This window comes from Nomascus leucogenys, chromosome 22a, assembly GCF_006542625.1.
Source record: "Nomascus leucogenys isolate Asia chromosome 22a, Asia_NLE_v1, whole genome shotgun sequence".
Classification (NCBI taxonomy): domain Eukaryota; kingdom Metazoa; phylum Chordata; class Mammalia; order Primates; family Hylobatidae; genus Nomascus; species Nomascus leucogenys.
The window spans coordinates 71852876-71866538 of NC_044402.1; the positions used below are offsets into that span (position 1 = coordinate 71852876).

General features: G+C 45.1%; 1 protein-coding gene across 2 annotated transcripts in view; it reads left to right on the forward strand.

Annotated features, from left to right (window-relative positions):
• The first annotated feature begins 1694 nt into the window (after nt 1-1694).
• LOC100593374 (cytochrome b reductase 1) overlaps nt 1695-13663 on the forward strand; it is a 34862-nt gene continuing 22893 nt past the window's right edge. For both annotated transcript variants that reach the window (XM_003254259.3, XM_003254260.3), the window contains exon 1: nt 1695-2202. In XM_003254259.3, the coding sequence (XP_003254307.1) occupies nt 2016-2202 (187 nt within the window). In that variant the 5' untranslated portion in view covers nt 1695-2015. The remainder of the gene's footprint in view (nt 2203-13663) is intronic.

The following is a 13663-nucleotide window of genomic DNA, read 5'->3' on the forward strand; positions in this document are numbered from 1 at the left end:
CAAATCCAGGTCCAGGAGGTTCCTGTCTTCCCTCTCTCAACAGCAAACTGCAAGTAATTTCATTGCAGGATAAGGCCAAGCTCACTGGTGCCCATGCTGTTTTTGTTTTGTTTCCAGACAGAGTCTAGCTGTCACCAGGCTGCAGTGCAGTGGTGCGATCATAGCTCTCCTGAGCTCAAGTGAGTCTCTTGCCTCCACCTCCCAAAGCCCTGGGATTACAGCTGTGAGACACCTCATGGGGACCCGGTTTACTGGGTTTTTTTTTTTTTTTTTTGAGACAGAGTCTCACTTTGTCACCCAAGCTGAAGTGCAGTGGTGCAATCTCAGCTCACTGCAGCCTCGACCTTCTGGGCTCAAGTGATCCTGCTCCCTCAGTCCCCCAAGTAGCTGGGGCTACAGGTGCACGCATTTGTATTTTTAGTAGAGACAGGGTTTTGCCTTGTTGCCCAGGTTGGTTTCAAACTCCTGGACTCAAGTGATCTGCCTGCCTCAGCCTCCCAAAGTGCGAAGATTACAGGTGTGAGCCACTGCGCCCGGCCTTTACTGTGAACTTAAAACAAAAAAATTATAAATTTGAAAAAGGAGAAGGAGACTTTATTTCTTATAAAAGGTTATAGCCTGCAAGGTGGCCATTCCATAGGCTGATAAACACAGCCTCTGGCCTAAGACCAGAGACAGGCACTTGGAAGGCAGAGGAGTTGGGGTAGGAGCTTTATGCTGAACAGTTTGGCCAAACATACATACCTAACAGGTTACAGGAGGAACTATGAATATTAATGGAGGTGGTCCTTACACATGCATATTGAACAAACATGCATGTAACATGTTCTCTTTGGGGTGGAGACTTAACATTTAATTGTATTACTTCAAATACATTTAAATATATTACTTCAAACCTATACTTCAAAAGGTCTTTTCAGGACGTGAATGCATACAAGTGCACAATCCCTGTACGCTGGCCAGAAGCAGTCCATGGTTGGTGGTCTTCTTATCAGGAAAAAGTTCCTGAAATCAGTCTCTTGTCCAGTGAAAGCTGTAGTTCTGGCTGGTGCAACAGGGGTTCAGCTGGTCAGCGTCTGTGAGCTGATTAAGTTGTAATTGTTTTAATATTGCTTATCTCAAGCCAGTGCTTGTTTAGCCTCTAGAGAAAAAGAAAACCTTTGTGGCAGTTAGACCATAGTTTATTCCTTAAGTGTAGGAGTGTGTGACTTAGGTCCTTTTTATAATTTGATGTCCTATTGCTACAAAGAGTCTGTTCTGTCCGCCTTATGATTTCTATTTTAAACATTAATGCTAGTCAGCTGTTGAGTCTAAATTCCAAAAGGGAGGGGGTAGACTTCCCTTCCGGCTGTGGCTAGAAACTCAGATTTAAGGTTTTTCTGGGGTCTGCTTTGCCAAGGGGGTCCATTCAGTCAGTGAGGGGCTTAGGATTTTATTTTTAGTTTACACCACCTTACGGGGGTGCCTCCTTAACACCCTTTGATGTCACAGACAACCAATTCTCTAGCACTGTGGCTAAGGAGGCTGGCTTCATTAGTAGTTAAAAGCACACACATAACCTTACCCAACGGATCCCTCTCTTCTCTTAACCAAGACGGCGCACCACTGCCCTACTCAGCCTCCCCACAAATAAGGACGAGATACGGGAAGGGTTAAAAGCAAGCGGTGGGTATAAAACCCTCGGAATTCTCTCTTTGAGCAACTAAGTCTGTTACTGAAGCCCTCTGCGAGCTTGGATGCTGGGCAAGGGCGAGGGTGGGGCCACCAGGCAGTGAGCGCCCTCGGCGGCCGCGTGATCCCGGGGGTGGGGCCCGTTTCTGAATTGGGGCCAGCTCCCCACCCCCAAGGGGCCCCACATTCCGGGCCAGCAGCCCAGAAATTCCCTCCCTGCAGGCGGAGACAGCCCCAAAAAGTCGACGCCCCGGTCCCGCCGCCCGGCCACTACCCAGAGGGCTGCCGCCGCCTCTCCAAGTTCTTGTGGCCCCCGCGGTGCAGAGTATGAGGCGCTGACGGCCATGGAGGGCTACTGGCGCTTCCTGGCGCTGCTGGGGTCGGCACTGCTCGTCGGCTTCCTGTCGGTGATCTTCGCCCTCGTCTGGGTCCTCCACTACCGAGAGGGGCTTGGCTGGGACGGGAGCGCACTCGAGTTTAACTGGCACCCGGTGCTCATGGTCACCGGCTTCGTCTTCATCCAGGGCATCGGTACTGGCACCTCCTGGGGGGTGCGGGGAGGAAAGCGGTGAGAGCGGCGGGGGCAGAGGGTCCTCCGTGAAGCCCCTTCCAGCTGAGGAAGTGCTGGAGGATCGCGGGGCCCGGAGGAGTGCGGTGAGAAGCGCGCGGGAAGCCAAGTCGGCGGGGCGGGAGGGAGGCTGGCTGGCTCGGGGGCGGGACAGAGCTGCGGTTCGGGCGGATCGCAGCGAGCGCGGGGCCGGGGGTGCGCGGTGGAGACGCGCTGCTGGGGGCGGCGGAGCGGGGCCGGCCCCACTTGGTTAACTCTTCGCGGCGAGTGGCTAGGACGCATTGGAGGGGCCTCCAAGACCCAGAAACTTGAGCCCAGGCGCGATGCCGGAGCGCCGCGCAGTCGGGCCGCTGCCGCCCACGCGACCCGGAAAGTCGCCCCTGTGGACCGAGCCTGCGCAGTCGGGGGCGCGGAAACACTTTCGCCTCAGCCTTTTGCTGAACTTGCTTCCAGGCTGCAGATGAGGAGGGGAAGGCGGAGGGGAAGGCAGTGGGGAAAAGATTGCCTGAGCGAGAATTTGCCCGTATTTGTAACAGCCTCGGCCCTGGGTGAAGGGGCTGGCCAAGGGAGGCGAGTGAAGCATACGCCCTGGGTTCCTCTCCTCCTAGAGTGTTAAACTCAGTCGAGTCCGGGAAGCCACCAGGACTTCAAAGTGTGTTTCGCCGCCCTGCCCAGTCATTGGACGGTCTTGAGCCCGACTTTTTTATGTGGCAGCAGAGTGGCGAAAGTTCCCCCGTGGGGCTTCCTATTGGGCACTGGCCCAGCGCTCCGGGTGGGAGATGCCCGGAGAAGGCCCGCGGCTGTCTGGCACCGAGGGATGCCTCTGCTCGGGATGCCCCCGGCGCGAGCTGCGTCCGTGTTTGGCCCGCGGCAAGCCAGCCCTGGGCCTGCATTCTCTGGGCTGAGGCTGGCGCGGGAGTGGGGCTCAGCAGTCGCTGGCAGTGTTTGTTGTCATTGTGTAGTGCCTCTCACAATTTCCTGACAGCTTCCTTCAGTTTGCCGTGTAGCTGGAGGAACCTCTAGCTTTTGGCGCAAATACCATTTATTTGTAACCACTTCCCCAAAGGCACGGCCTTGAGAAAGTAGTTAGAGAAAGGCAGCAAGGGGTGGAGTGGGGTTATGTCGCAGAAAATAATGGAGAGGAGTAGCAAGGGTTTGGAAAGATATGCCCACTGGCCGAAATCTCCAGCTTTGCCTCCGGGCAGGCTGCCTTTTCTTCACCAAATATTTAACTCCCCACAAACGAGTGTGCAAAAGAGAGCTGACCTCATTCCTGAAGAGTGATTTTGGCTTTTGTTTTTGTTGGTTGTTTTAAACTTGTACTGCAGCTTTCGCAAGTGTGGCCAGCATTCTCCCACTCTGGAATGTAGTGGAAGGTGTTACTAACCCTCAGCATTCAAAGGCTTCCCTGGTGTGAGATCGGCACCAGGGTGTGAGCACCACTGGGCACCTAAGGCATTTCGTTGCGTAACTCTCAGTTATTTTGCCACTACGCTTATAAGAGAAAAACATACTCAAGTTCCAAAGTAACTGTCAGAAGCACTCTTTCCTTCATGGTGGAGCCCTTAAGTTTGGTCCAGAGCTGTCTACACCTTGTTTGCTCAAAGAGTAGAACCAGTCTCCTCTTCTACCCAACTCTTCAGGGCAGCTTCTAATACCAAAAAACTTTCTGGAGGTTTTGGAATATCTTCTTGTAATTGACGGTAAGGGAAACACAAGTGTTATTACTCGTTGCCTGACTTGCCACAGAGGAGAAGACGTCAGAATGGCTAACAGTGATTGCATGCTGTGTGTCCACTAAGTGCATTATCTCACATGTATGTAAGAGTAAACTGAGGCAGAGAAGAGTTATGTAACTTACCTATGAAAGTTGTTTTAAGTCTTCTCAGTGACCTTATTGTCAAAGTTGGATTCTCTGCTTTTATGGCAATATGCTTATTTTCTGCCAAATCTTTTTAGACAGCGAAAACCTTCATCTAAAATATGTTTTGAAACTCTTCATTCGTGTTAGAGTCCAATATACAGTTTTCCTAAAAGGTTTTGTAATTTCTCTAAACTTTGTACTTCTCTTAATCTGTTCATACTTAACTCTTGGACAAAAATGTGTAAATTTTGGCAATTTTCATCTGTTGCTCTTATGAATTTTGTTTCTTTTTTTCTTTCTTTCAAGACAAAGTCTTGCTCTGTCGCCCAGGCTGGAGTGCAGTGGCGCAATCTTGGCTCACTGCAACCTCCGCCTCCCAGGTTCAAGCAATTCTCCTGCCCCAGCCTCCCCAGTGGCTGGGATTACAGGTGCCTACCACCACGCCCAGCTAATTTTTGTATTTTTAGTAGAGACGGGGTTTCACCATGTTGGCCACGCTGGTCTCGAATTCCTGACCTCAGGTGATCCTCTTGCCTTGCCCCCCAAACTGCTGAGATTACAGACGTGAGCCACCGTACCCGGCCGATCTTTTTTCTTTAGGTTCAATTACTGTATTTGTATCAATGGTCCAGAGTTTGTCCCATCATTACCCATCCTGTTTCCTGTTTGGATCCTGGATGTGCAAATCACTTTAATCATATAATGCATGTAATTGACATGAGCATAAATGTTTTCATACATGTAGGCACATGCATAGTTCTTACATATTTTGGTCCACCCACCCACATTCCTCACCCTAAGTATTAGGAAGCCTCCAGTGGAAGGAGGGGGAGTAATAAATAAACTTTATAGGCTGCGAGGGACCCACACGTTACAGACTCACCGTGTTATAACAGACTTTTTTACTGTGTGTGATTGCTGCAAGGAGGAATATTTTAGGCTATGAGATTTCAGATCTCTAACAAAGAACACGATGTAATGGAGTTCTTCTCTTCTGTAATACACAAATATTTGCAGATGAGGAAAGGAAGGCTAAAGTACCGTTATTACTGTAAGTATAAAATGCTTTAGAAATGCAATATACAAATAGTAAACAATATTTGAAACTAAGAACAAGTATGAGTCCTTTGAAACACCTTTAAGAAGTAAGCTCTGGGCTGGCGTGGTCCAGCTACTGGAGAGGCTGAGGCAGGAGAATCGCTTGAACTCGGGAAGCGGAGCTTGCAGTGAGCCGAGATCTCACCACTGCACTCCGGCCTGGGCAACAGAGCAAGACTCCGTCTCCGTCTCAAAAAAAAAAAAAAAAAGAAGTAAGCTCTGGCCGGGCACGGTGGCTCAGGCACCTGTAATCCCAGCTACTCAGGAGTCTGAGACAGGAGAATTGCTTGAACCTGGGAGCCGGAGGTTGCAGTGAGCCAAGATTGTGTCACTGCACTCTAGCCTGGGCAACAGAGTGAGACTCTGTCTCAAAAAAAAAAAAAAAAGTAAACTCCAAAGAAGCAAAGCTAACATAGAAGTTACAAAACAAATCTCCCTCTCCTTCTTTATTCCCGTTTCCCTTTCTCGCTCACCGTCTCTCTCCTTGTCCCATTTTCTCCTCTATGTCCCTCTCTCCCTCTCCCTCTTCCTTCCTTTCCCCCTCTCTCTCCCCACCTCCCATACTCCAAGTATATTTTGGAAAATGTATATATTCTAAATTAAAGTATAACAGATCATGGGAAATCTAAAACTAAAATAAAATTTAAACTAGTGGGAAATCTAGCTAACAGACTGACATGAATGAGGAAGAGTTTAGAAGAGGCTTTGTGCTTCTCTGAAAGAAATGTTTCCCATGAAATAAGTATACTACTAGGAAATCAGAGAAACGAACCTTGAAAAGAAGGCCACAGAAAAGACTGAAACAAATAAACGCTGTCAAAGTGGCTGTTGACCTTTTAAAAGGTTCAGCAAGGTGGAATGTGTTCTTTAGTGAAAGGTAGAAAATTCAGGTGTCTAAATTTAGCGAAAAGAAGTCTTGGCAATTCTATACTCCTTCCTTTCCTGTGTAGAACTCCTTTTATTGTATAAACTGAAGGGAGAGAAATTAAATAGTTTAATGATCTCAAGTTGATTTTGTGAGAGAATATAACTACCTTAAGTAACATTTAAAAGACTAACAGAAATTAAGAGCAGTTCTTGAAAAGCAGTTGGGATATCCTATTAATTTATCTAAAAGTGACCAAATTCCAAGATTACTTAAATAGACTTGAAAAGGCTCTTGGGGTAAAATCCAGCAAATAAGATAATGGAGAAAGTGCCCCAAATACCTACTCTAAAAGAAGCTTCAGGGACACCATTGATAATAAAACCTATCAATCTTAGCGATACAAGGGTTTTTACAAAGCACAAAGAGATGATTTAAAGAAATTTTGTGACCAAAACCACAAAAAAATCCCCAACATATTTTTTTTGTAAATAAATACACATAGTTTTTTTTTTTTTTTTTTTTTTGAGACAGAGTCTGGCTCTGTCCCCCAGGCTGGAGTGCAGTGGCACCATCTCGGCTCACTGTAAGCTCCGCCTCCTGGGTTCACGCCATTCTCCTGCCTCAGCCTCCCAAGTAGCTGGGATTACAGGCGCCCGCCACACGCCCTGCTAATTTTTTTTTTTTGTATTTTTAGTAGAGACAGGGTTTCACTATGTTGGCCAGGATGGTCTCGAACTCCTGACCTCGTGATCTGCCCACCTCGGCCTCCCAAAGTGCTAGGATTACAGGCTTGAGCCACCACGCCCAGCCTAAATACACATAGATTTTTAAATAATGCAACCAATAAAAATGTTTTAGATATGACTGTGGTGCTCAGTGCTATATCCCCAGTACCTAGAATAACACTGAGAACTGGCACATGGTAGATGAGTAAGTGGTTGTTGAATGAATGAGTGATTATTTCTGTACCATCACTGAATTGTTAGTAACAAAATGCAATTTACAGCCACTTATTTGTGACGATAATAATAGTGTCTAAAGTAAACACACCCTCGCTTTTCCCTAGTGATTCTCCTGTTCAGCCAGTTTAAAAGCACTGGCTTAGTCAACCTCCAGGAAGAATGGACATCATATTGCACTGGAAATCCATCTTTATTCTGAGGCCTCTAGCTGATGAGAATGTTGCTGCTTAAGTATAATCTGTACCTCCTCTTCCCTTCATCCCAGTTCTCCCTCCTTTTTCTGCATCATTAAGTTTCTCCCCCAATTAGCTTATTTCCAACATGTTATAATTTCTATCATCTTCGAAAACAAAACAAAGCAAAACAAAACAAAATCACTCTTGACCCTGTATGTCCCTCAGCTACTGCCTCAATTCTCTGCTTGCCTTACTATGAACTTTTTGAAATTTTCGTCCATACCTGCAGTTTCTAGTTCCTTTCTTCCTGTTCTTTCTCATGTTGCTAATTCCATGGGTCAATTCTCAGTCCTCCATAGTGTTTGAGTGGAAGGCAGCATTTGACATAATTGACCCCTCACTCCTCTTTGGGACACTTTATTTTTTTTTCTTTTTTTACTTGGTTTTTTTTTTTTTTTTTTGAGATAGAGTTTTGCTCTTGTTGTCCAGGCTGGAGTGCAATGGTGTGATTTGAGCTCACCGCAACCTCTGCCTCCTGGGTTCAAGCGATTCTCCTGCCTCAGCCTCCAGAGTAGCTGGGATTACAGGTATGCACCACGATGACCAGCTAATTTTGTATTTTTAGTAGAGACGGGGCTTCTCCACATTGGTCAGGCTGGTCTTGAACTCCCGACCTCAGATGACCCGCCCGCCTCAGCCTCCCAAAGTGCTGGGATTACAAGTGTGAGCCAGCACGTCTGGCCAGGACACTTTCTTTACTTGGCTTCTCTTTCTTCACCTGGTAAATTGGGTGGCTTCCAGGACACCTGATTCTCATGGCTCTTCTCTCTTTCCTGGCTGCTCCATCCTCAGTCTCCTTTGCTGGTTCTTCCTCATCTTCCTGATGACTTCAGGTTAGAGTGCTCAAGCCTCAGTCTTCTGACCACAACCACCTCTTTTTTTCTACACTCACTTCTTTGGTGGTCAATCTTATCCAGTCTCTCCTTGGCTTTAAGTACTATCTATACACTGAACCCTCTCAAATTTGTATATTCAGCCCAGACTCCCCTGAACTCCAAACCCAAATATCTATTTGCCTACCCAGACTCTGTACTTGAATATCAAATAGGCATGTCCAAATCTCAGCTCTTGATCTTCCTCATGCCTGCAAAACCAACTCCTCCCATAGGTTCCACCATCTCAGTAAATGGCAACTTTATCCTTGCAGCCGTTCAGGACGAAATTATGCAGTCATCTGTGATTCTTCTCTTCCATACTTCTCAGCCATTTCACTAGAAAATCTTATAGACTCTGAATTCAAAATGCAGTATTATCTAAATTCTGATCACTGACTATTAATTTATTGTCTGTCTTCTCCTACTAGAATGTAAGCTCCCAGAAGGAAGGGATTTTGTCCGTTTTCTTCAATGCTGTATCCATAGCATTACCTAACACATAATAAACATTCAACGAATATTGACTAAATTGATGGAAGTTTGGCCAATTCTTTAAACCAGAGGGTCACACCAACAAGGATTGGTGTACAAAGTAAATAGGTGAAGTAGATTTAGTATACAGCACCCACCAGGGTGTCTTTCTGGATTCAACTAAACATTCAGACACGAGAGACTACTGCCAGGGGTGGTGGCTCATGCCTGTAATCCCAGCACTTTGGGAGGCCAAGGTAGGTGGATCACCCTTGGTCAGGAGTTTGAGACCAGCCTGATCAACATGGAGAAACCCCATCTCTACTAAAAATACAAAATTAGCCGGGCAGAGTGGCGCATACCTGTAATCCCAGCTACCCAGGAGGATGAGGCAGGAGTATCCCTTGAACCCAGGAGATGGAGGTTGCGGTGAGCTGAGATCATGCCATTGCACTCCAGCCTGGGCAACAAGAGCGAAACTCTGTCTCAAAAAAAAAAAAGAAAAAAAAGACATGAGAGATGATTAAGACCATACTGGACACCAGTCTACTCAGAAGGATGTAAGACAGAAGCCAGAGCTTGCTGGCAGGACAGTGGCTGGGCAGTGGTAGTGGGCATCCTTGCAGCAGCAGTCAACATAGCCCTCAGTAAGCTATCCTTTCCTCAGGCAACAGCTGGGGCACCAGGAGGTGAGCTCTGCACTGGTGAGATCAGAGCTTAAAGTCCCCATGCCCCATAGGAACCATTGTCTTTTGTAGTACTCTGTATGCCTAGTTCTATGATCCCTGCAAGGAATAGGTAGTGGGTTGAATAGTGCCCCCCAAAAAGATATGTCTAAATCCTAATCCCAGGTATCCGTGAATGTGACCTTACTTGGAAATAGGGTCTTTGCAAATGTTACCTATGGATCTCAAGATGAGATCACCCTGGATTTAGAGTGGGCTCTAAATCCTATGATTGGTGTCCTTATAAGAGAAAGGAGAAAGAGATTTGAGACAAAGACACACAGAGAGGAAGGCTCTGTGAAGACAGGCAGAGATTGGAGTGATGTGGCCATAAGCTAAGGAAAATGGAGAATTGTCGGCGCCCGTAGAGGCCGAAGAGGGTATGGCATAGCTTCTCCCTCAGGCCCATCCTGCTATTATAACACCTTGATTTTTAATTTCTGGCCTCCAGAACTGAGAGAGAATAAATATGTTGTTTTAAGTTGCTAGATTTCTGGTAACTTGTTATGGTAGTTCTAGGGGATTAATATAGGCTATAACAGTTATCACTGCACTCTGGGAAGCCCAAAGTATTGGCATCATCATCAGGTATTTACAGATTTCTCATTGTTTCTCTCAGTCCAGACACAGTTTACCAATTGGGTCAGTTTTTATTATAACCAGCGTTGCCTAATAACTGGTGACAAACCACTTCATCTGTTTACTAGGACAGTTAATTAAATGTCAAATCCTCACGCAGCAGAGTATAGGTGTACACTTGTGTGAGAGGTGGGAACTGTAGGGAACTAGAGAGTGCTCACTCCTGGCAAAACAGGAAGCTTCCACTTAGCCCCAGTGGATTGTGGCTACGGGAGGATGCCAGTCCAAGGTTGCCAGGGCTTCTCATTCTCCCAAGAGAATCCAGATTTTTAAAAAATTGGTTCAAACAAAAAGTAAACCAGCCACAAAAACAAAACCTCTAAAACATTGGGCTGATCAAACAAAACAACATCTTTGGACCAAATTCCAGTCCATAGCTTCCAGTTTACAGGTGACTCCTGCTAGGGTTTTCTCACTTGACTTTGCAAGGTTTTAAATTTTTCCCTTAAAAGGTAGAACATTCTTCCTTTTTAAGAAAGATAGAGGGCCAGGCACGGTGGCTCATGCCTGTAATCCCAGGACTTTGGGAAACCAAGTAGGGAGACAAGCCTGGGCAACATGGTGAAACCCCATCTCTGCAAAAAAAAATACAAAAATTAGTCAGGCGTGCTGGTGTGTGTTGGTAAGTCCCAGCTACTCGGGGGGGCTGAGATCACTTGAGCCTGGGAGGTCGAGGCTGCAGTGAGCCGTGACCATGCCACTGCACTCCAGCCTGGGGAACAGAGCAAGACCCTGTCTCAAAAAAAAAAAAAAAAAAAAAAAAAAAAAAAAGAACAAAAGAAAGACTAGAAATCTTTGTTATAACTTTTTTCTTTGTATAGAAACTTCCTTAAAAGGTCAAAACAAGCTTTGAAATGACTATACAGACTTGGGCTGTACTTTTCTAAGTTTTTGTTGTTGTTGTTCATTCAATTTCTTCATATTATCCTATCCATTTAATTAACATATTTATTAAGTACTTACTGTGTGCCAGACACTGCGTAAAACAAGTAAGATACAGCTCGGTCTGCAAGCTGTTCCCATTTGATTTGGTTGGACACGAGTTATGGTTTCTTTCTTTTTGCTTGTTTGTTTTGATACAGGGTCTTGCTCTGTCAGCCAGGCTGGAGTGTAGTGGCGAAATCATGACTCACTGCAGCCTCAACCTCCCAGGCCCAAGTGACTCTTCCCCCCCTCTCAAAGTGCTGGGATTACAGTTGTGAACCACCGCACCGTCCCAGCTCAAATTATGATGGGGTTTTTCATTGTTTTGTTTAGAAATGTAGGTTATATTGATCCTTAAATATTTAGAGCTGGCTGGGACCTTAAGTTCTACCCTTCATTTCAGAGACCAAATGTCTGGCCAGGGTCAGATAACCAGGTAGTATCAGAGCCAGTACTCTTTCTAATCTGTCATATTAATATGAGGCACAAGAAAATATAGCTGATCTTTCTGAAAACACACAATTTCTGAATATTTTTACATGTGTTGTCAATTAATTGAATTTTTTTCTTTTTCTACATGTATTTGGTACCAAGTAGCTGCCTTTGTGAGGATTTTAATCACTCAGAGATGTGTCTAGGGCTAAAAATATCTTCCAAATCATCTGAATCACTTCCTTCATTTTGACTTTCCAGAGATTTTCAGTTTCATGACATTCATGCTGTGAGACAGTTTGAATGCACCAGACATGTTTCAAAGCTCTGATTCTCTTTGACAGCCACTGCAGGAATCTTTTCAAGAAGTTTATTTAAAGAAGATTCTCTGCTTTTTCATTTAAACTTAAGGTCCTTTGGATAGAATGTGGTAAGCTCTTGCGTGCAGAGGGAAATGAGTTGTGGAGACTGATAATCCTGTTCTGAGCATTCTGCCAAGGAGAGCGAAATAATGCTTTATTCAAAGAGGGAAGGGAAGTGTAATGGGCACACCACGTTTAAGTAGAATTCATAAGTGTTTTAAAATTCCAGTGTACTTCAAACTCAATAACTTACTCTTATTTTATTTTTGAATTCACTTCAAGTTGTTAAGTGGGTCCAAGTGCAGAATGCTTTTTACTTATTTGAAAGGGCCATTTGGTCTTCTATTAGCGAATACTTGGATCAGCAGTACAATTTTTCTTGAGTTTTTTGATTTGTGCATTTTATGGACCTGGCATGGTGGCTTATGCCTGTAATTCTAGCACTTTGGGAGGCTGAAGCAGGAGAATCACTTGAGCCCAGGAGTTGGAGACCAGCCTGAACATCACGGCAAAACCCTGTCTCTACAAAAAAATACAAAAATTAGCCAGGCATGGTGGTGTGCACCTGTAATCCCAGCTATTTGGGAGGCTGAGGCAGGAGAATATCTTGAGCCCAGGAAGCAGAGGTTGCAGTGAGCCAAGATCATGCCACTGCACTCCAGCTTGGGCGACATAATAAGACTCTGTCTCAAAAAAAAATAAGACTAAAAAATAAGTATGTGAGGTGATGGATATGTTAATTAGCTTGATTTAACCATTTCATGATGTGTGTGTGTGTGTGTGTGTGTGTATATATATATATGGAAACATGTTGTATAGCACAAATATGTGCAATTTTTAATTGTCAACTCTCAATTAAAAAATAAATTTTAAAAAAAGTAAAAGAGGATTTGCTCATTTGTTGGGAATACTGAATGAACTACTGTGCTTTATTAGCAATTATTCCTGTGCTTTATTTAGAATTATTTGGGCCGGGCATGGTGGCTCATGCCTGTAATCCCAGCACTTTGGGAGGCCAAGGTGGGCAGATCACTTTGGATCAGGAGTTCGAGACTATCCTGGCCAACATGGTGATACTCTATCTCTACTAAAAATACAAAAATTAGCCAGGCATGGTAGTGTTCGTCTGTAATCCCAGCTATTCTGGAGGATGAGGCATGAGAATTGCTTGAACCCGGGAATCGGAGGTTGCAGTGAGCCGAGATCCCACCACTGCACTCCAGCCTGGGTAACAAAGAGAGAGACTCTGTCTCAGAAAACAAAAACAAAAACATACTTACTGAATTCCTGCTATATGCCAAGCTCTATGCTAAATACTGTGATGTGACAGTGAACAAGATAGACATGTTCCCACCCTCATGAATCACAAGATTTAAACACAGAAGAACTAGAGTCAAAATGTTTTCCATGTTTGGGGACATTTCTCTCCCTCTAAGCACTCTTCCCCTACCACACACACTTTGACAGATTCTAAACTTGCATTTCCTGTTCTAAGACAAACTTGTGTATATAAATAGTTTTGTAATGGTATATGGATGGAAAGTTGGTGTCAAACCAGAGATTACATTTTAGAGAGTATACATTTTCACATATTCCCAAGTTTTGGTTATGCAACAAGGAACTGAGACATTTTCCTTTCTTTTCTTTCTTTCTTTTCTTTTTTTTTTTTTGAGACAGAAACTCCAGCTCTGTTGCCGAGGCTGGAGTGCAGTGGCTCATTGCAACCTCCATCTCCCAGGTTCAAGCAATTCTCCTCCTGCCTCAGCTTCCTGATTAGCTGGGACCACAGATGTGCGCCACCATGCCTGGCTAATTTTTGTATTTTTTGATAGAGATGGTGTTTCACCACATTGGCCAGGCTGGTCTTGAAATCCTGACCTTAAGAGATCTGCCTGTCTTGGCCTCCCAAAGTTCTGGGATTACAGGCATGAGCCACCGCACCCAGCCAACATTTTCTAATAATTAAAC